Below are 20,708 nucleotides of genomic sequence, written 5' to 3'. Positions count from 1 at the left end.
GGCTGCCTGGACAGCAGAAGGCGTTAGTCTGAAGACCTTGTGAATTGAGATGATTCATGAGTTGGGGGTTGGATTTGCATGTGTATACTTGTGAACACTGAACTATGGCTTATAGAAAAAAAAGCCAGCATTTTATTTTCTCTTTAATGCATCATTTTAAATGGTTTTGCCACCGAAAGATCTGATTTGGTTTTATTTCTAATGCCTTGGGCTTTCTGTTTGTGTACATTGTAGTTCCCCTTAAGAGTTTACTTTTACTGAGAATGAGTTGAGCATTCAGGGGTGGGGAGGCGGCAGGGGGATTAAAGGGTGCTGGGAGACTGTTCTTGGTTACAGCAGCCAAGGCCATGCTTGGCTCTGACTGAAGGCTACCTCCAGATGGAACTGGCACATGTGATCTGCTTTTAGACATGGGCCCTTTGAAGTTGAATCTAGAGTCCCTGCCAGTGGGTGGGAGGAGACAGCTTTGGCACTGGTCAGGGAGCTCTGTACCCTGATTTTGATGTCTAGCCAGAGGTCTGAGGCGGTGGGAGCAAGCTGTGTGTCTGATGATGGTTCTGTGCTCTCTTCAGCAACCCAAGGAGATTTGTGTACTGGTTGGCTTCTGTGATGAGGTCAAGGCAGTGCCCATGCAGACTTTGATCCCCGCCAAAGTGGCTCCTGAGAATGTCCTTCCTGCCCTGGAACTGGTGGAGCCTGTTGAGGTACGTGTGCCACTGTGTGCTGGCCGGGACTGTGTGACCCTCTGCTTGCCACTCTTTGTTGAACCATATCCTGGGCTCACAAATTTGAGTTTGAGATTACTCTAGGTATGGAATGTATCTCTCATGGTAATGATGCAGCCCCTCCCCCAGCTGTTTTACAGTTAGAAATCCTAGTACTGAGGGGAGCAAGCTTCTGGTTGTTCAGCCGTTCACATTTCAGTGCCTGGCTCCAACCTCACCTTTTCCCTTTCTGGAGTCCTTCAGCTTCTCTAGCTACAGGACAGACCCCCGATTCTCTCCCAGGGCTGAAGTCTCATTGGGCATGTGGATTTGTTTTCTAAGCACCTTTTGGGAAAGATCTACCTCATCCTGCAATGGACCTGTGTTCTGTCCAGCACCTCTTTGGGCTGACACTGTCTAGGGTTGTGGGGAGTAAATGGTGGCCTGTGTTCATGGATTGGCATTCTGCCTTCTCAGGGCCCTGGCTACCTGACACTACACATGAAACTCACATGCTTGATGTTCAAGAATGTCCTTTCCATCTGGCTACCAGTTGTCTCCCTGTGGTTGCTCCTCTGCTTAGTATATGAGCATATGTGGCCACAGGAAGGGTTGGGTGCCTAGAGTCAGGAAGCAGGCCTCCTCCCCACAGGAGGTGCCACCCCACTCATCCAATTCATGGCTCTACTTCTTAGTCATGTGTGACTGCGTCAGTTAAAGTTAAGCAGTATTAAAACTTGAGATCTTTGTTGACACAGCCATATTTCAAGTGCTTGTTGGGCACATGGTGCTGGACCTGTTGTGCTGGTTAGTGGAGGTTGAGAATACTTGGCTTCTCACAGAAAGTCTTCTCCAACACTGTTGCTTTTATTTTTTATTTTTTAATTTTTTTTTCAAATTTTTATTATCAAAACACTGTTGCTTTTATTAAGGGAGCAGCAATCTCAGATGTTAATGAGACTTTAGAAAGTCAAGAGCAAACCTCTGACTTAAAAAAGTAGGTACTGAGCTGGAGATGTGGCTCAAGTGGTAGAATACCAGCCTAGCAAGCTCCAGGCACTGAGTTCAAGCAAACAAAAAAGAATAGAAGTAAAAAAGTAGGTAGATACTTAATTTCTCATTTTGGTTCTGGTCCTGCTCCACTGCCTACCTTCCCAATTCCAACATAGAGTGGAATGACCAAATGATTACATTGAATGCATATGATCAGCCTTTCATGGTAGGGAGGGCCTGAGGGTAGGAATCCCCCCCCCCCCAATTTGGGTGGGAGGGGCAAGAGATAGAAGTGGTGGTAATGGAGGACTGGAAAAAGGGATGGACCCTCCATTGTATAATGAAGTTGGAAATCACACCTGGAGGAAGCTGCACATGGTTGTGAATTCAGTGGGCAGTGGCCCTTAGCCCATGAGGACACCCAGTCCCAGTATTAAAGTGCCCCACCCCACTCTTCACAGGAGGAGCTGATCCAGGCCCAGGCTGGTGTTTTCTGCAAGGCTTGTGAATTCATTGTGAAGCAGATGGACAAGTTGGTTGATAACAACCATACTGAGGTATGTGGTCCTCAGAGGAAAGCCTGCCATCCCCCTCCCCTCTCCAACACTCAGATCCCAGCAGGGGAATACTGTGGAGGTGGGAGGGCTGGCATGGCCCTTGCTGCTTTTTCTTTTTGGGTAAGTTGGGGATTGAAACCATGTGCTAGGCAAGTGCTCTACCACCTAGCAATGTCCCAGACCTCCCCTGATTTTCAGCTATGTGTAGAGTGAGTGGATGGTTTCCTGCTCTTTTCAGAGTCCCCATCCCTGCTTACCCTCCCAGCTTACATGTTCTTTTGTCTTGTGTTTCAGGAGGAGATCCTCAACAGTTTGAATGTTGTGTGCTCCCTGTTGCCTGCTACTGTGTCCAGTATGTGCCATGAGATAGTGGACACGTATGGTCCTGCTGCCTTGTCAATCCTTGAACATGAGATAGAACCTGAGGTGGTGTGCCAGGAACTCAGCCTCTGTTCCTCCGACAAGGAGCAGATGGGGAAGATTGGTCGGCTTGGGCTGCGCCAGCCTCCCGTACTGCCCAAACTGTCTGCATTGCCTGGTGAGCCCAGGGCATAATAAGGGGCAGCCTTCTTGGGCCCCTGCCAGTACTGAGCCCTGTGCCCTCTTTTATAGCGCGTGTGACTCCACTGAAGAAAGGTGGCTTCTGTGAGGTGTGCAAGAAGCTGGTCAGCTATTTGGAGCACAACCTGGAGAAAAACAGCACCAAGGAGGAGATCCTGGCCGCACTGGAGAAGGGCTGCAGCTTCCTGCCTGACCCCTACAAGAACCAGGTATGGGTTGGAGTTGCCACACTGCTGTGCCCAGTGCGACACAGGGAGGACCAATGGCTGCTTCTGCCCCGGAGTCAGCGTTTGCCTTGAGGTGATGTGGCTCACAGGGAGCCACGGAAGGAAAAGAACCTGGGCTAGTGGGGCCATGTGGGTGGGAGGATATCTGGGAGTGCAGCCAGGGCTCCCTGGTGGGGAAGAGGAGTATGCTGGGCACCTGCTGGCCTTGTGTGGCTGTGCCCATGTCCTGACCTGTGTCCCATGTTCACTCGCAGTGTGATGAGTTCGTGACCGAGTATGAACCTGTGCTGGTGGAGATCCTTGTGGAGGTCATGGATCCATCCTTCGTGTGCACAGTAAGCCTTTCTGGGCGGCCTGGCTCCCCCAGGCAGCAGTAACCTGGGGGGTCTGCATGGACCAGAAGGTTCTTCCCACACTTGGCAGAGTTGGGACAGAGTAGCAGGCCTCTGAGTGCCATTGTTTGAACCCTAGTGGTCAGGGCACTGATTGCCACCTGCTTCTGGAAGCCCTCACTGTCCTCACAGGGACTGGCTGGGCAGCCCTACTTGACTCCTTCATTAATCTGTATTCTCTTCCATACAGAAAGTCGGAGCCTGCCCCTCTGCCCGGAAACTTCTCTTAGGGACTGAGAAATGTGTCTGGGGCCCTGGCTACTGGTGCCAGAACATGGAGACGGCGGCCCAGTGCAATGTAAGTAACTGTGCACCGGCTGCAGCCCGCCCTCAGCAGGGAGCTTGCTCAGGGCCCTGTCTTGTAGAGACCTCAGTGGTCAGCTCTCTGCCTGCTTACATGGGATAAAAACCTAGAGAGGCAGGTGGGTCCTCAGGGTTGCTCAGACAGGGCTATGTTCTGTGTGTGCATGTGCATGCCAGATCTGAGGTGTGAACTTTGCACCTTGGCACACTGTCTCTGAGTTTTTTGTGCTCATGGCTAACACTATGCTACTTTGAGCCACAGTTCTATTTCTGGCTTCTTGTTAGTTGGAGATAAGCATCTTACTGGCTGGCTTTAAACTGCAATCCTGAGAGTTCAGCCTCCTGAGTAGGTAAAATTACAGGTGTGAGCCACTGGCATGCTCTGGTCTCAGTACTTTGTTGTTGTTACGAGTCATGGGACTTGAACTCTGGGCCTGGGCACTGTCCCTGAGCTCTTTTTCTCAAGGCTAGCACTCTACCACATTGAGCCACTGCGCAATTTCCTCCATTTTTTTTTTTTTAAACTGAGGATTGAACTCAGGGCCAGGCAAAGGACCCCCTCATCTGGAGAGAGGAGGTGAAGGGTATTCTTCAATGTGAAGCTTTTCTGCTCTTGTCCTATTATGATGGTGAGGTATAGACAAGGCGCCTGTGGGACTTACTGCCCAGACCGTTGCTGTTTCTTATGCCCTAGCGACACGTTTGCCCTGTGGCCTAGAAATTGGAGTAGTCCTGGCCCAGCTGTCCCAGGCAGGGGCTATGGCTCTGTCCTTGGTGGCAGCTGCCAGTAGGCTAGCCATGCTGCTTCACTGAATGGGGGTGCTGGGCCTGACCTCATTGCTCAGTGCTCCTTTGTGCAGTTTTCTCTTCCTCCCTGGAGCTCTTGTGACCATGTTGGATGTTAATTGGCCATCGTGGGCCACTTGCAGGGAGGGGGAGAGGGAGGTCCCCACTCTGGCCTGGCTCCTTCCGCCAGCCTAACCTCATTACCCCCATCCTGCAGTGGGCCAGCACTGGAACTGGTTGCTGCTGCTGAGTAAATGTGCTCATGGAGCGAAGCTTTTGTAGGCCCATGCTCGAGCCAGGGCATGGGCCCGAGCCCTACTGCAGCATTCATCTGCCAGAGGGTAAAGGGCTTTTACCTGTGCTGCTTTGGGCTCTTTAAGAGGCCTCAAAGATGTAATGGTCACAGGTTCTTTTTTGGTAATACTGGAGATTGATCCTACGACTCACATGCTGGGCAAGTACTCTATGAAGCAAGCACTCTTGCCACTAGACCATATTCCCGGCCCCTGGGAAAGTACTCTAGATCCCACTTGAGGTAGGCTTTCTGCCCTCCTCTCCTGCCCCATCCTCCCCCCTCTTTTTGGAGAGTTTCACCATATAGCCTGGCTGGCTTTGAGCTCTCATCTGATCCTCTTGCCTCCCAAGTGCTAGGGTTATGGTATGTACTTCTACACCCTACCCCTAAGTGGGATATTGTCTTGGGTACTCAAGAAGATACTGGGTCCCACTTTAGGTGCTAATGGGCCAGGAATAGAGCTTGTGTGGAGCCTAACCACTTTTCTCTCTCCTCTCAGGCTGTGGACCATTGCAAACGCCATGTGTGGAACTAAGATTTTTCCATCTCACAGAAACCGTAACCTTTTCTACATGTGTGTGTTGGGGGGCGGGGGTAGTGAACGCACAGATATCTATTTGACTTTGTTACAAAAAAAAAAGCCCTACCCCCACCCCATCCTCCCTTGTAGCATTGCTGTCACGTGGGAAGTGCCGGTTGCCCACCAGCAGCCGCTTCGTGTCCCTGCCTGCCAGAAGGATGGGATCCTGGGTCCTAAGCCCTCTCACTGCCCTTGCATGCACCTGCTGGGAGGAGGGAGGGGTGTTGCCAGTGCTGGTGAGAGCCAGCAGAGCAGGCAGTCTTTAAGACAATAGCATTGATCCCAACTGTATTCTGGAAGCACCCTTGAGCCTGCTTTTTCCTGCCCATGCCTTGTTTGGGGTTCTGTGAGAAGTGTCCCTGAATGTAATCTGGCTGTCATGTGGGAGGCCAATCCCTGGTGGCTGCCGCCTGCGTGCCTGTCCAGATGCTGCTGTCCTGCTTGTTTTTTTGGCCCTTTCCAGCCAGTGTGGCCAACACGCAGAGGGTCACTGCAGGGTGTGTGGAGTGGCACTGTTGGGCTTCTTGCCTGCCACCACTGATTGCCAGGAGACTGCAAGCTGAGCCACAAAGATGGCCATTTGCTGTTAAGTAGACTTAGTGATTTTCATTTGTCTTGCACTACTAAAGTTTCTGTGATTTAACAATAAAGTTCTGTTAACAGATTTGGGTCTTAGGTTTCTGTGTTCTCAGGAATCAGTGTGGGCTCTGAGCCCCAAAGCAGGAAGTCCAGTGGGTAAAAAGCCCACCTAACTCTTCCCTCACAGGAGAGTGGGTTGGGAGCACCTGCCTATCCTCACCCTCAGTGGTCCCTGTGTCACCCCAGTATATACATGGAAATTCTCCAGAGCCAGTGTATTTCCGGTTCCTTGTGAGTTCTTTTTTTAAACAGACCATTCCAGAAACTTCCAGTGAGAACCAGTTAAACAAAACCAGGGGAAACCATGAGGGAATAACTTAATTTGGAAAAGGAGCACACAAAAACACTCTACATTCAAAACCTGTGACGTTTCCATCAGTCATGTATCTCAGTTGGGCACATGGGGGAAGCCAGTGAAATGGAATGTTGACATTGACCTTGTCTGTGGAGGGCAGGGGTCAGTGCCTCCACCTGGGTGTTCGGACAGGTGACAACATAGCAGGCCTCAGGTAAAGTCATTGGTTGGCCATCAGGGATGCCAGCCTGGGCCCTGCTCCTGTGCTGGGGTCCTGCCTGGTGGTGGTTGGGACTTGCTGGGTAGGGCGGAGTGGGAGGAGGAACAAGGGCCTGCTTGCCCTCTAGTCCAGCAGCTGGTCCTCAGCCTCCTGAGCCCCAGTGGACCCTCCTTACCTCATCCTTAGATGCTTAGTATTTTGTTTGGTTTTCTTAAAAAAATAACAAATCTTATGAAGGTAGAGATCAGATGCTGAATGAGCGTCTGGCAAAAGTAGAATCTCAACAGCTATGCAGGCTGCCAGGGCTGACTCAAGGTGGTCTGTGCAGAGCTGGCTTGTCCTGGCTCCCGCCCTGGGTTCAAGCTCCCCCAGCCAGTGCGGCACCCATGGGTCACAGCTCCGTGATCTCCAGGGGGCTCTCCATGATCACGTCTCGGAGCTTGTGCAGAGGTGTGGATTTGGCAGACTCTGTGCGGGCATTGCGCTCGAAGGCAGTGGCCTCGGCAGCCGTCAGTGTCTCCAGCGAACGGCCCAGGCCCTTCTGGTCATCCTCGGGTAGGCTGTTGAGGTCAGTAGCCAGCAGTGTGCCGGTGCTGCCGTGTACCACATGAATGCCGTCTGGCCCCTTGAGCTCCATGGGTGGCTTGTGGCGGAAGCGCAGGCTGCCCTGGCCTGGGCTGCGGTCCCCAGGCTCCTCCTCCAGGTCAGTCTGAATCAGCTGCAAGAGGCCAGGAACCCCTATGGCCCAGGACATCCCCTGTCCCCCAGCTCAGGCCATGCCCCAGGTATGAGCAGATGGATGGCCCAAGAGTCCCAGCGGTTAGGTGCCCATTATTGACACATAAGGAACCTGCTCGGCAGACAGCCTTTTAAGGTTCTGAAGAGGGATTTGAGGGGCCATGGACATTTAAGGTGCTATTGTGACCTCAGGAACATGCATATCCGTGAAGAAAGGGCTGTCACCAAGTTGACTTAAGTTTGGGGTTTGAGCTCATGCCCCAGCCCTATGAATAACTTAGTTCCAGCCAGGTGGAGATAAATAGGGTGTGGAAATGACTTGTGCCCTATTGGGCAGTTCCAGTTGGCATTGTGTATCCAGAGGGTATTAAGGTTTTGGTGGGATTTTTTTGTCAGTTGTGGGACTTGAACTCAGGCCCTGGGCCCTTTTCTGCTCAAGGCTAGTGCTCTATCATTTTGAGCCACAGCACCACTTCTGCTATTTTTGGTGGTTAACTGGAAATAAGAGTCTCCTGGCTTTCTGGCCTGGGCTGGCTTTGAACTACAGTCCTTACGTCTCAGCTTCCTGAGTAGCTAGGATTATAGGTGTGAGCCACAGGCGCCCAGCTCAGGAAATCAGTTTTTAAGTCACTGTGTAAATGTTGACACAACTGCCTTGGGTACACATATAGGCCCGATTCTTTACCACTTCCTTAAAAGTGAAGAATTCCTCAAAGATATCTTGGAGTTGGTGGGCTCTGAGCAGCACTGCCTTGGGGCCCACTCATCCCTGGGGAAGACCCTGATCAGGGCCAGCAGTCAGACCTGCCCCCTCATGTTGGCTTTAGCCTTTAGCTCCAGAGACAAAGAAGGGTGGCAGAGTAACAGCACCCCCAGGAGTGGGGCACGGCACACAGCTCCCGCCCACCCCCGGCTACCTCGCTACCTCGGAGATGGAAGAGTGGCAGGAGGAGGCTTTTTGCACCATCCGCTGTGCAAAGAGCTTTTTGAGCCGCAGGTAATCCTCCAGGACCACCTTCAGCAGCGATCCCTGGAGGAGGGAGAGGGTTAGCCCCCCCGAGGCTGCCCCTGGCCCACCCTCACTCTCTGTGGGAGTCAGGTGCAGTGTCTAGTCCTACTGCAGAGTCTGGGAGCCGAAACCCATGTGGGCTCATTCCCGAACTGATGGCAGGCCACCTCAGGTTAAAATCCTTCACCCTGGTGCTCTCCCCCCATGGAGGGCGGATCTAACAGCCTGGAGCTTGTACCTCGCTGCATATACAAGTAGGGTCCAGCTCCAGCCAGGGTCTGGGTGTAGGAGACTGGGAAGGGCTTACCTTGATGGGTCCTTCTCGAATGATCTGGCCCAGCTTGGCAATGTTGTCATACTCTTGGATGGCTGCCCGCAGGTACCTGTCATCGTCAGGCTTGACTGCTGCTGGCTCACGCCCAAAGGTTCCCTGGGGAAAGGGACATAAACGGAAACAGTGCTACACATGATGTATTCAGCACAGGGTAGGAGACAACAGAGAACCCAGCTCTTTAGCCACAGGGGCGCTTACACCTCCGTCCCTCAGTTTACCCACTGCCCTGGGCTCACATGGGTGCGGGTGGGGCTGTTCCACAAGTCTGCGATCTCGCTCAGGTTCTCGGGCAGGTCATCCTCGTGTTCAGCCTGGGCGGCCAACTCCAGGTTCCGGCAGAAGGGGTCCAGCCACACAGGGTTGGCTCTGCAGTTGGGAAGGTGAACAGGTGAGAGATCCCAGCTCAGCAACGCAGTTTCCAAGGGGTGGTGGTGGTAGATAACCCACCAGGGGGCGCTCACACCCCAGGCTACAAGGAGTTCTCTCCTAGGTGGATCCACTAATGAGATGAGCAGGGCCCCACTCACCCATCAAAGGAGTACTTATTGGTGTTGGGCATATCCATAATATCAATGAAGCCACGGTTCCCTGCAGGGAGAGTGTAAAGGTGGGGTGGGAGGAGCCCCTGCCCTCTGCTTTCCTGGTCCACCCTTACCCTCACTCACCTGCTGAGCCAGCCACAATGGCCTTCAGCTTCCTTTTATGTCTGCAGAGAAAAAGAGACCTCCATGAGGGAGGCTGGGCTTGAATCATAGGCCTTTAGCCCTAAAATCTCCCCCTCCCCCCAAGCATCCAGGAGTAGGGTGGTCAGCCAGCTCCCAGCAAGAGTGGGCATACTCACACGGTCCTGTAATACCAGTTCATGAGGATGAAGAGCATGGCTGCCAGGAAGAGGAGGATGGCCAGGATGATGATCGCCATCTGCAAGGAAAAGAGGCCAGGCCTAAGCAGATGGGCTCTGCGCCTGCCTGGGCTATGGGGGTAGGTGGTTGGGGGCACTGCTGATACCTGCAGGGCAGACATGTCATCTGGCAGCCGCACTGAGATGGCGGGCTGCACATCCAGGACGTTGTAGTTCCGGAAAAGGTTCCGCAGCTGTTCTTTGTTCTCATCAATCATCTGGATCACTCTGGGAGTGGTGGTGGGGGAATGGGGGCTTGGCTCTCTGGCTCAGCCACAGCCACCCCCCTAAGAGCGGCCCCCAACATAGCCTGCTGTGTTCTAGTCTCCAGCCCCTAGGTTCGCCGTCTGTCCTAAGGCCTTGCAAGAGGAAAGCCTGCCTGGCTAGGAGAGCATAGCACCTCACCTGGCCCCAGGCCTGCACCAGGGGCCTGGGCTAGCTCACAACAGGTGGCAAATACCATTTTAGAGACCAGAGAGCAAGGTCCAGAGTACCCAACATGGCCCCCACCAAGTTCTCTTCCCCAGCCCTGCCTGCCTTTTAAGGGGAGCTCCCACACAGTGGGCCTCATGTTGCTCCTTATGCCTCTGGATCCCAGGATAGGTGGGGAGGGAGACAAGATGGGGCACCGAGCCCCCACCTACCGGTCCACATCCAGGATACGGTTCGTGTCACGGTTCACCACGTGAATGAGCAGCTCTGTCTGGGCAAAGTTTACCCGGCCCTTCTGGTCCACGTGGAACTAGATGAGAGGAGGCTTTGTGGGGTGTGGTCACTACAGCAGGGGTGGGGAGGGGAGGAGCAGCTTCTTCCAGGAGCCCTTCTGCCCTACCTTGAAATGGACCTATCACCACCAGATATCACTAAGGCCCACGCATAGTGCCAATCGCATCGCCCAACAGGGGCAGGTGTGACCATTATTAGTCCCATTTTATTTAAGGGGAGACAGGCCCAGAGATCTGGAGGAACTTTCCTCAAGGCCATGCTGCTAGGACAGAATGGCCCAGGAGGCACACAGCCCCTTTTCAAGGGCTTGTTCCATCAGGCTTTTACTCCCTCTGTCCCTAGCCCAAGGTGGGTCCCCGGGCACCTGCACATCGTCTGTGTTGACGATGGCTCCTGTGATATTGGAGAGCAGGCGGATGAACTCCTCCTCGAAGCCACGCACACGGTCAGGGATTTCATTGATGACGATCTTGACGCGCTGGTCATCCCTCAGGATGTAGATGCCAATGATGGCTGTATCATTGTGGCCTGCCAGGTCTCGGGCCACAATGTCTACCACGAAGTAGCCTGGACTGTAAGCCATGAAGAGGTCGAAGGTACGCAAGATCCCATCCACACTCCCTATGGGAAGAGCCAAGGTTGAGGCCCAGCCCGGACACTGCTCAGCACTCCTGAGCCCCCCCTCCCCTGCCCCCAGGAGGGGGAGTAGGGCCTGGGGCCACCAGAGGAGGCCACACAGATGCCCCACAGGGAGCAAAGGTAAGAGTTGGGTGCACTTGTCCATTTGAAGGGAAGCCATGCAGGTCTTGGCTGCTAACTTGTCCCCCTCCACAACCTGCTTTTCCTAGAGAAGCAGGGTGTTTCTATTCTTAGGAGAATCCTTTAAAAAAAAAAACCACCAAAAAACAAAAAAAAAAGACTCCAAATTGAAACAATCTGCTTATTAAATAAAACTGTGGGTTGAACTGGCTCAGAGATGCTAAGTATGCCACTCGAACATCCTACGCTGGTGCCACAGATGTATCTGAGCTCCCTTAGTGTCCTGCTCATGTACTGGATACAAGTAGTTCGGATTCCTACAAATATAGTAGAGACATGACTGGAGGCACACAGCAGACATCTCTAAAAAGACAGCAGACCTGGATTCCAGATGTGATGCTTTTAGCCATGGGTGGCTTTCAGCCAAGCTACTCAGCCTCTGGACTTTGGTTTATTGGTGTAAGTGCAGACTGGAGGAGGCAGCACATGGACTAGGCCTTGAAGGATGGAGAGGGAGGGCAGATGAAGACAGAGAGGGGAGATCTGGGAAGGGAGGGGTCAGAGGCCCAGGGATGAGTGGGAGACATCTGGCCCAGCATATAGAAGGCTGTTCAGACCGGCTGGACATGGGACCTTAAGAGGAGCAGGGGGAAGGTGGGCACTGTTGGCTCACACCTGTAATTCCAGCTACTCAGGAGGCTGAGATCTGAGGATCACAGTTCCAAGCCAGCTTGTGCAGGAAAGTCCATGAGACACTCATCTCCATGAGAAAACCAGAAGTGGAGCTATGCCTTTGAGCTTTGAGTGAAAATGCTCAGGGACAGCCCTATGACCAATTGGGAAAAAAGAAAAAAAAAGGGGCAGGAGGCTGAGGAGCTGGCTCAGAACTACAAGATCCGAGAGGCCAGTGAGTCCCTCTGCCATTCTAGCCTGGCACACAGGAGATGGTAGAGAGAGAAGGAGGAGATGGTAGAGAGAGAAGAAGGAGATGATAATGGGACAGAGGAGCCTTCTAGATCCTGCCCCTGAGGCTCAGTGAGGCACATGGCAAATGGTTGAGCAAAAGTACATATGCCTAAGTGTAAGTGCTCCTTGAATTCCAGCTCACAGTGCCTAGCACCATGCCTGACACATAGGCATCAGAAATATGGAGAGGACAGTAGAAAGTGGAGAAGATAGGTGGATGAATGAATCCTGATTACTCAGGAGGACTGAAGTTCAAAGCCAGCCTGAGTGGAAATATCTCCAGCCCAGGTACCATATCTTCGATTAACTAGCTAAAAAGCTGGGCTGAGCCAGGTGCTGGTGGTTCATTCATTGCCTGTAATCCTAGCTACTCAGGAGGCTGATATCTGAGGATTGTGGTTCAAAGGCAGACAGGGCAGGAAAGTCTGTGAGACTCTTATCTCCAATTAACCACCACAAAACAGGAAGTGGAGCTATGTGTGGCTCCAATTAGTAGAGCACTAGCCCAGGCCCTGAGTTCAGCTCTCACGACAAAAAAAGCCGGACTAGAGGCATGGCTCAGATGGCACAGCACCAGCTGAAAAGGCTGAGTGAGAACTAAATAAAGTAAATAAGTTAGCAGGTGGGTAGATGTAGAATTTGGGGAATGGAAGATGGATCAGTGGGTGAGCAGGAGGGCTCACACCAGCCCTGGGACTCCCATATCCTCAGACAACAGTCCCTACAGTGCAGAGGTCTTGGCAGGAAGCCACCTGTGTGTGGCCAGGTTCCTACCCATGGTGAAGACTTGGCCCACATCCTCAGAGTCATTGGCGAGGGCCTGGAAGTAGTGGATGGCCAGAATACCATAGAAGACCAGGCTGTTGTTGCCGATGTCTGCGTCCAGGGCCAGCACCTGGATCAACTCTGAGCCCACCTTGGCATCTGTGGCCACCCCTGTGGGAGCAAGGGAGGTTGTAGGAGCAAGGCGGGGAAGGGGCGGCTCACACCCCAAGCCCGGGCCCCTGGCCCGCACCTGCGGTGTACTCAGCTTTGGTGAAGCGGGGCGGTTGGTCGTTGATATCCTCCAGCACCACGCGCACCTCCTGCAGCGTGAGGTCGGTCGCCAGGTCGAGGGCCGCGGAGGGGCCTCGTGGCGGCGTCCAGCTGCGGTTGCTGGAGGCCTTGACAATGAAGGAGAAAACGGCTTCCCGCTCCCGGTCCAGGTCCCGCAGGACCAGCAGGCGCCCGTCAGGCTGCAGATGGAAGTTCTTCTCCTCGTTACCAGCTGTGGGACCGGGCACAGGGTGAGAGGCAGGGCAGGTGGGGCCCATGTGGGCCCTCTCCGGCCCCTGGGCTGGGAAGGGGAGCTGGCTGTGTCAGGCCCCACCTGCTATGAAGTAGTACACAATAGCGTTGGAGCCCTCGTCTGCATCCACGGCCCCGGTCACGTTGCCCACGAGGGTGCCACGGGGCGAGTGCTCAGGCACAGTCAGCAGCTGGTACTGGGGGCTGCCTTTCTGCAGAGGGAGCAGATTGTGACAGGAGGCGGGGCTTCCAACCTAGCCAAGGGGACCCCTTGGGATGTCCTTGTGGGTGCAGAGGATCTTATTGTCAATTCCTCATAGGCAGCGTGTGTGTGTGTGTGTGTGTGTGTGTGTGTGTGTGTGTGTGTGTGTGTGCAGGTACTGAGGCTAGAACTCACAGCCTGGCTGCTGTCTCTTAGCTTTTTTGCTCACTGGTCCATTTCCAGCTTTTGGGGGGTTAAATTGAAGAGTCTCAGTGACTTTCCTGCTTGGCTGGCTTCAAACTGTGACCCTCAGATCTCAGCCTCCTGAGTAGCTAGGATTTAGGGCATGAGCTCCCCGCTAAGTAGAATGTCTTAATTGAGCTCCATGCCTGGGGAAATGTCACCCGGGGATGCCCTCCATGAACACAGGACAGCTTGGTGTTGGTTCAGAACACATGGATATTTCACTGAGGGAAAGTCTGAATGAGTGTGTTTCTAGGATCATCTCTAGGGGACATCCCACCCCTGGGTGAATGCCACAGGGTCCACCCAGTGACCCTCAGCCTTGTCATTTCTGTCTCTATTCCAATTCGATCACAGTTAATTTTCATTTTTTATGTGTGTGTCGACATGCATGTCCACACGGATGCAAGAATACTGGGTGTTTTGTCTGCTTTTATGATCACTGGGTGGTACCTGGAAATAGTGCTCAGTACTGTGTACCATAGCTGTTCCTGTGTGAAGATGTGGTGTGTGTATGTGGGGTGTGTGTGTGTGTGTGTGTGTACTTAAAACTCAGGGCCTTGTGCTCAAGGCTGGATTCCACCACTTGAGCCACCCCTTCTCTTGGGCATTTTGCTGGTTTGTTGGAGATAAGAGTCTCTTGGACTTGTCTTCCCAGGTTGCTTTTGAACCAAGAGTCTCAGATCTCAGCCTCCTGTATGGCCAGGATTACAGGTGTGAGCCGTTGGCACCTGCTCTGACAGATGTTTTCCACACAGTAACCAGATGTGGGTCAGGGCACAGATGCATGGAGCGCGCCCGGGTAAGCTGGCAGGCAATGATGCCTGTGTGGGTGTGATGGGTGCAGGGGGTGGAGAGCTCACCTGAGGCCTCACGAAGAGGGGCTCGTTGTCATCAATGTCCTCCAAGGCCACCTGCAGGGGCTGCATGGTCTCATATGGCACGGGCTGGCCCAGGTCACTGGCCACCAAGATGAGCTGGAGGCAGAAGGGGTCAGGGGAAAGGTTGGGGAGGTATTCAGGACCCACGACATGCTTTCCTCACAGTCCTCCAGGGGTGGTCCTGGAGCCGAGCCCAGTGGCCTCTCCAGGCATCCCGGTGCTTACACTGTACACCGCCTGCTTCTCGCGGTCGAGGCGCTGTGCGGTCTGGATGAGGCCGCTGACCGGGTCGATGGTGAAGTACTCCCAGTCCCGGTTGCCGGCTGTCTTCAGGAAGCTGTAGCGCACTGCCCCGTTCAGGCCTTCGTCCTTGTCTGTGGCGTAGACCTCATACACATTGGAGCGCAGTGGGATCTCCTAGGGAGGCCGAGGGGAGGAGGTGTCCATCCGGACCCCTGAGGGAATCCAGGCTCTCATAGAGCTCTTGCCCTCTCTCCTGCCGTCGTGGGACGTGCCCCCTTCTGGGCCATGAGGGACGGCCTGCCTGTGTGGCTGGACCCTGAGTGCCTGATGTTTTCTCCCCTTCTCCCCAAACCAAGTAATAGTGCTCCCACCACCCTTTAGGGCCACTGCATGTGGGGGCTTAGGGAACCTCAAAACTCCCCCCCCCCACACACACACTTGGTCCCATGTCTTCCTTGTTCTCTCTGCTATTACTACCCAATCCTAGCCACTCTGACCATGTCCACCCAGCACCATGGAGCCAACAGGGCTCCAAGATGGGGGACACAGGCCTTGCCTGGGTCCACCTGGCTCCAGTTATCAATTCACTGTGGAACTTGGACGTGCCACTTGACTGCCATGAGCCCCAACCTCTCCCCTTCCTCTGACTTAAGTCTAAAGATACAAAAACCTAAGTGAGTCAGCCAGCAGCTCACGCAAAGGCTGCCTAGGACGAGGGAACTCCAGCATGCTTCTTCCCTTCTACAAGAAAAATCCCTGGCTCAGCATGGCTCCATTGTTTATCTCATTGATCATGACACTCGGGAGCGCCAAAGAGCAGGTACATCCAATTAATAAAAAGTGAGATGACAAATAGATAATTACTTTGAAAATGCAGGCTGTTCCAGAGACATGAATCTTCCTGGATACAGAGCCCTTGAAGGGAAAACTTAGTAAACGGGGCCTTTGGTGTGGAAAGGAACTAGATGATTATTAATTTATACTGTCCCCTTCCATAGAAAAGATCCGAAGCAGCTGACAAACATTATGAATTACAATAAGATTGAGCAAGCTAGATTTAAGGTAAAGGATAAGAGGTGGTTGGCAGGCATATAGGAGTTGAAGGCAGAGCACACATCCTGTGTTCTGCAGGGCTGGTCAAGGGGGCTGAGTACCTAGCTCTGTAGCAAGCAGAGGCCCACTCAGACACCACTGACACCTCACCAGGGACAAGGTTTTTGAAGCCAGGTGCAAATGGTTAATGCCTGTAACTCTAGTTACCCAGGAGGCTGAGACAGGAGGATCAAGGTTTGAAACCAGTCAGGGCAAGGAAATCCTTGAGACTCTTATCACTAATTAACCACCAAAACAAGCCCAAAGTAGAGCTGTAGATCAAGTGGTAGAGTGCTAGACTTGAGTAAAAAAGATCAGTGACTGCCCAGGCCTTGAGTTCAAGCCCCAATATTGGTATGTGTGTGCATGCATGCATGCATACACACACACACACACACACACACACACACACACACACATGAGTCAGTCCTGGGAGAATTCTCTTCAGATTGGAGCATTGACATTCTGAGAAGGGGAGACTTGCTGAAGTTTGGGGGAGGCAAAGAACAAGTCAGATACCCCAAGTGCACCACCAAGGAACATTTGCACCCTGGGGGCTTAGGAGAAAGAGAATTAGAGGAAGGAACACTTCCTCTGTCTTTAAACAGCCACTCAGGCCAAGGAAGGGAAGACTTGGAGCGACTCCAGTGCTTTGGCCCATCCTCGGCTGTCTAGATGCTTATCCCCAGCCTGGGCTGCCCACATTTCAGCATCAGCAGGAACACCAGCCAGACAGAAGGACCTGGGTTTATTCTGAGATCAGCGTGGAGGAAGTAGGTAATGGGGAGACGGGTCCTTGGTAGACATCTAGGAGCAAGAGATTACTTGTCCCATGTGTAGCTGGGAGACATACTCAGGGAAGTCGCTTGCTCAAGATCACTGCAGTGATACACTTGAACTCCAGAGCAGTTGCCCCCTCTGCTAACCATCATGTGGTTCTGCTCTGTGCGGTCCCAGGGTAGTTTGTTCCTCTGCCTGGCCTCCGTATCCACTCCTGACAATGGGTCCTCTTCCCCCACTCTCCTGGGCCATGACTGCAGAAGGCGGGTTGGTCACAGAGGGTGGATGCTGGGGGGCAGAAGTACCTCTCGTACGTGGAGAATTGTTCCATTGGGTGGCCGCACGAAGACCGGACGGTTGTCATTGACATCGATGACCTCCACCAGGAGCATGGTTGTGCCCCAGAGCGGGGGCTGTCCACCGTCCGTGGCCACCACGGTCAGGTTGAACCTCTCGTAGGATTGCAGGGGGCGCTGTGTGCTCACGAGGCCGGAATCCATGTCCACGTGGAAGGCCTCTGGCAGGGGCAGAGGAGGGCGGGAGGTCAGGCTCTGGCTGAGCCATCCTTCCTGTCCATCCTTCCTTCCCCTTCCTCCTGGCCTGAGGTGGGGGTGGGGTGGGGGATAAGAGGTGTTGGGGGGTACTGCAGGCATGACAACCTGCCACTACTTTTAAGCCATTGCGGCATCGAGGACAGGCTACATACCCATGCCAGGACCCTCGAGGGAGTAGGTGAGCTGGCCATTGGAGCCCTCATCCTGGTCAGTGGCCATCATGGTGATGACTGAGGTGCCGGCTGGCTCGTTCTCATATACACTTGTACTGAACTGGGGCTTGGAGAACTGTGGTCGGCAGTCATTGACATCGAGCACTTGGATCACCACCTGGGGGTGTGTGTGTCAAGGTCAAGGGTCAGGACCATGATGGAGGTTGTCTCTGGGGAGGGTTCAGGGACCACCCTGGGAGGGAGGTCTTCAAACACACTGGCGTCTGGACTCAGGGAATTTATTCAATCTCCGAGCCTCCAGTTTCCATAAGTGTGCCAATGGGACAGAAATAGCTTTTCTCAGAGTCCTTGTGAGGCTGGCGCATGACGTCACCAGCTAGATCTCACTAGTGTTGTTCAAGCAAACGCCTACAATGAGGAGTTTCGGGTACCAGACCCAGAAGAGGAGGCTTGGCTTTTCTCCTCCTCCCGTGTTACCTTCACAGGGGCTCTGGAAGTCTGGCTTTACTTTCCAGAACTTCATGCTGGAGCGGGGTTCCTCCACTCCCTAAAACCCTTTTTTTTTTTTTTTTTTTGTCAGTCATGGGGCTTGAACTCTGGGCCTGGGCTCTGTTCCTGAGCTCTTCAGCTCAAGCCTAGCATTCTACCACTTGAGCCACAGCTCCGCTTCTGGTTTTCTGGTGATTAATTGGAGGTGAGAGTCTCGGGGACTTTCCTACCAGGGCTGGCTTTGAACTGCGATCATCAGATCTCAGCCTTCTGAGTAGCTAGGTTTACAGGTGTAAGCCCTCAGCACCCGGCTTATTACTATTTTTGAGAGAGGATCTTGCTCTGTAGCCCAGGTCAGCCTCGAACTCACCTCCTCCTGCCTCTGCACTTCCAAGTGCTGGGATTACAGTTTTGTGCTGCCACACTCAGCCCTCGCGCCCCTGTTGATTGGGATTTGTGCTGTGTCCAGGGACCAGGTTCCTCTGCCGACCCCCACGAAGCCTCCCTTTAGCAGCTGAAGCCATGCTGAGTGCACCAGAGCCCAGCATAGCAAAGCAGGCTCAGGCCTTCTCACCGCCCTGTTTCCTAGGGCCACATCCACAGACAGATGATTGTGGCCAGAGAGGCCCACCAACAAATGCACAGGGCTCAGTTCCAGAACCTTAGTCTTCCACCCCATGGGCCATGCTTTTCCCAGCCTGGTGTATGCATGTGAAATAGTGTATGTGTGAGTGCTCCCAGAAATGTCCCTCTCCCTGAAAAAGAGAACCTGGAGTCAGTTGCTGGTGGCTCAGACCTATAATCCTAGCTACTCAGGAGGCTGAAATCAGGATCCTAGTTCGAAGCCAACGCCAAGTCTGTGAGGCTCTTATCGCTGATGAACCAGCAAAGAAAGGTGAAAGTGGAGGCTTGACTCAAGTGTTGCAGTGCCAGCCTTGAGTGAGAAAGCCAAGTAGGAGCCAGAGGCTCTGTTCAAGCCACACTACTGGCATGCATATGTGTGTGTGTGTGTGTGTGTGTGTGTGTGTGTGTGTGTATGTATGCGTGCACGAATCTAGGCCTCTTTGGCTTCTCATCCTCCATTCATTCAGCAGTTTCCTTTGTGTAATCATGGGGAACAGAAGCAGCAAAATATTGGGACTTGGGATAGAAAAAGAGACAAAGAGCTAAGAAGGGTATAGTTGTGAACCATGCGCTGGCACAAGCCTATAATCCCAGCTATTTGAGAGGTGGAGACAAGAGCATCATGAGTTCCAGGTCAGCCTGGCAACGTTAGCCAGGATCTTATTTCAAAAACAACATACAAACAAAAGGGCTGCAGTTTGTGGCGATCATCGAGGCCCTGGGTTTAAGCTTCAGTGTGGGAGGGAAAGTGTAAGAGATAAAGCCTCAGAATAACACCAGAGCCCAGAGGGGAAGGATGCTGCACATCTGATCACTCAACAGTTAAGAGTCATACTCAGAAATGGAGGGACAACGGGTGAAAAAATGTAGCAATGGTACTCACTAGACCCTGTGTTAAAAATGAACTATATAATTTGCAGGTGGAGGATGGGAGGGAAAAACAGAGAGTGCCAGGGGAAGAGGGAGGTGGGGGAACATTGTTCAAAAAGAAGTGTACTCTTTACCTGACTTATGTAACTGTAACCCTCCTGTACATTACCTTTATAATAAATTAGTGTTTTTTAAAAAGTCATAAACAGGTTTGGCATGACAATACAGGTCTGTCATCCCTGAATGTGAAACGTAAGGATCACAAGTTGAAATGGGCCACATAGTAAGATTTTTGTCTCAAACAAAAGGGGGTGGGGTGGGAGGGTGGGGGAGGAGGTCATAAATAAGATGATTAGTTCCTCCTTAGGCTGGGTTGCTGGCCTGCTTGGCATGGCCACACCCAGGTGTGCCCAGCTGTCCCAGGAGCAGTGTGACACAGGAGATGTCCCCAGCCATTGGAAGTCAGGAGGCAACCTCTTGCCTTTTCCTGTCTGCAACCATGTTTGAAGGGACTAGGGGCCCTGTCTCCCTGCTTTCAGACTTCATTTACTGACCTCATTGGCCCACCCCCACCCTCACATCTGCTGTCCCCTGCTCAGGTTGGTCCTCTTACCTGCACCGAGTTTTCTCGACGGTTGCTGGCTATATCCCCAGGGTTGTCCTTGGCCAAGGCAGTCAGGATATAGTGATCCTTCTTCTCCCGGTCCAGCGTGCTCAGGATGTAGATGTCCCCCTAGTCAGGGGAAAGGCCTTTCAAGTCCTTCATTCAACAGGCATGGATGGGGCATCTGGAGGTATGGCACTGAACAAAAGCCTGGTCCCTGAGATCCTAGTGACTATTTGTGCTCTCCCTACCCCTGAGAACACCAGCCCAGACTGACCCGAGCCTGACAGAGATTCTAGCTGCATCCAGGCCAGGAGCTATGTCTAGCTATCAGATGGAACAAGAGTGAGCCCCACTGATGGGCAAAGAGCTGGGGGACCGGCAGAGAGGGGCAGTGGGAGGCAAAGTCCTGTGCCAGCTCTAGTAACAGGAAAGGTTCTGCTCACCAAATACTTCCTGGCCATTTGACTCTCTCACATATTGAAAATAGCAGCTCTGAACCAATGAGCCGACATGTGAATTCATGACCTATGTTTTCTTCCAAAGTTTTAGTCTCCCACAGGTCTGAGATGGCTGGGAACATGGACATCTGACCCTTAAGGTTTTTTCCTTCCATCCACACTGAACATAAAGCCATGCATACAGTAGGTACTCAAACACTGTGCCTACTTTCCGTGTGTG

General features: G+C 53.0%; 2 protein-coding genes across 6 annotated transcripts in view; one reads left to right on the top strand and one right to left on the bottom strand.

The window, feature by feature from the left end:
• Positions 1–6,062, top strand: part of LOC125346430 (prosaposin) — a 30,660-nt gene extending 24,598 nt beyond the window's left edge. For all 3 annotated transcript variants that reach the window (XM_048338973.1, XM_048338972.1, XM_048338970.1), the window contains 7 exons: positions 573–704; positions 2,159–2,254; positions 2,549–2,792; positions 2,867–3,024; positions 3,297–3,377; positions 3,625–3,732; positions 5,318–6,062. In XM_048338973.1, coding sequence (XP_048194930.1) covers positions 573–704; positions 2,159–2,254; positions 2,549–2,792; positions 2,867–3,024; positions 3,297–3,377; positions 3,625–3,732; positions 5,318–5,353 — 855 coding nt within the window. In that variant the 3' untranslated portion in view covers positions 5,354–6,062. The remainder of the gene's footprint in view (positions 1–572; positions 705–2,158; positions 2,255–2,548; positions 2,793–2,866; positions 3,025–3,296; positions 3,378–3,624; positions 3,733–5,317) is intronic.
• The window catches only part of Cdh23 (cadherin related 23), a 360,605-nt gene continuing 345,822 nt past the window's right edge, over positions 5,926–20,708 (bottom strand). Inside the window, exons 52-69 of one of the 3 annotated variants that reach the window (XM_048338969.1) lie at positions 20,037–20,156; positions 17,420–17,597; positions 17,019–17,230; positions 14,824–15,015; positions 14,581–14,694; positions 13,355–13,484; positions 13,001–13,252; positions 12,760–12,921; positions 10,625–10,881; positions 10,179–10,276; positions 9,642–9,762; positions 9,475–9,554; positions 9,299–9,339; positions 9,161–9,221; positions 8,870–8,999; positions 8,607–8,729; positions 8,216–8,320; positions 5,926–7,270 (exon numbers count right to left, since the gene is read on the bottom strand). In XM_048338969.1, the coding sequence (XP_048194926.1) occupies positions 6,944–7,270; positions 8,216–8,320; positions 8,607–8,729; positions 8,870–8,999; positions 9,161–9,221; positions 9,299–9,339; positions 9,475–9,554; positions 9,642–9,762; positions 10,179–10,276; positions 10,625–10,881; positions 12,760–12,921; positions 13,001–13,252; positions 13,355–13,484; positions 14,581–14,694; positions 14,824–15,015; positions 17,019–17,230; positions 17,420–17,597; positions 20,037–20,156 (2,703 nt within the window). In that variant the 3' untranslated portion in view covers positions 5,926–6,943. Of the gene's footprint in view, positions 7,271–8,215; positions 8,321–8,606; positions 8,730–8,869; positions 9,000–9,160; positions 9,222–9,298; positions 9,340–9,474; positions 9,555–9,641; positions 9,763–10,178; positions 10,277–10,624; positions 10,882–12,759; positions 12,922–13,000; positions 13,253–13,354; positions 13,485–14,580; positions 14,695–14,823; positions 15,016–17,018; positions 17,231–17,419; positions 17,598–20,036; positions 20,157–20,708 lie in introns of those variants that run through there. The other 2 variants (XM_048338966.1, XM_048338967.1) reach the window with 2 other exon arrangements.

The sequence above is a fragment of the Perognathus longimembris genome, chromosome 2 (genome assembly GCF_023159225.1).
Source record: "Perognathus longimembris pacificus isolate PPM17 chromosome 2, ASM2315922v1, whole genome shotgun sequence".
NCBI classification, from domain to species: domain Eukaryota; kingdom Metazoa; phylum Chordata; class Mammalia; order Rodentia; family Heteromyidae; genus Perognathus; species Perognathus longimembris.
This window is presented reverse-complemented; position numbering and strand designations above follow the sequence as displayed.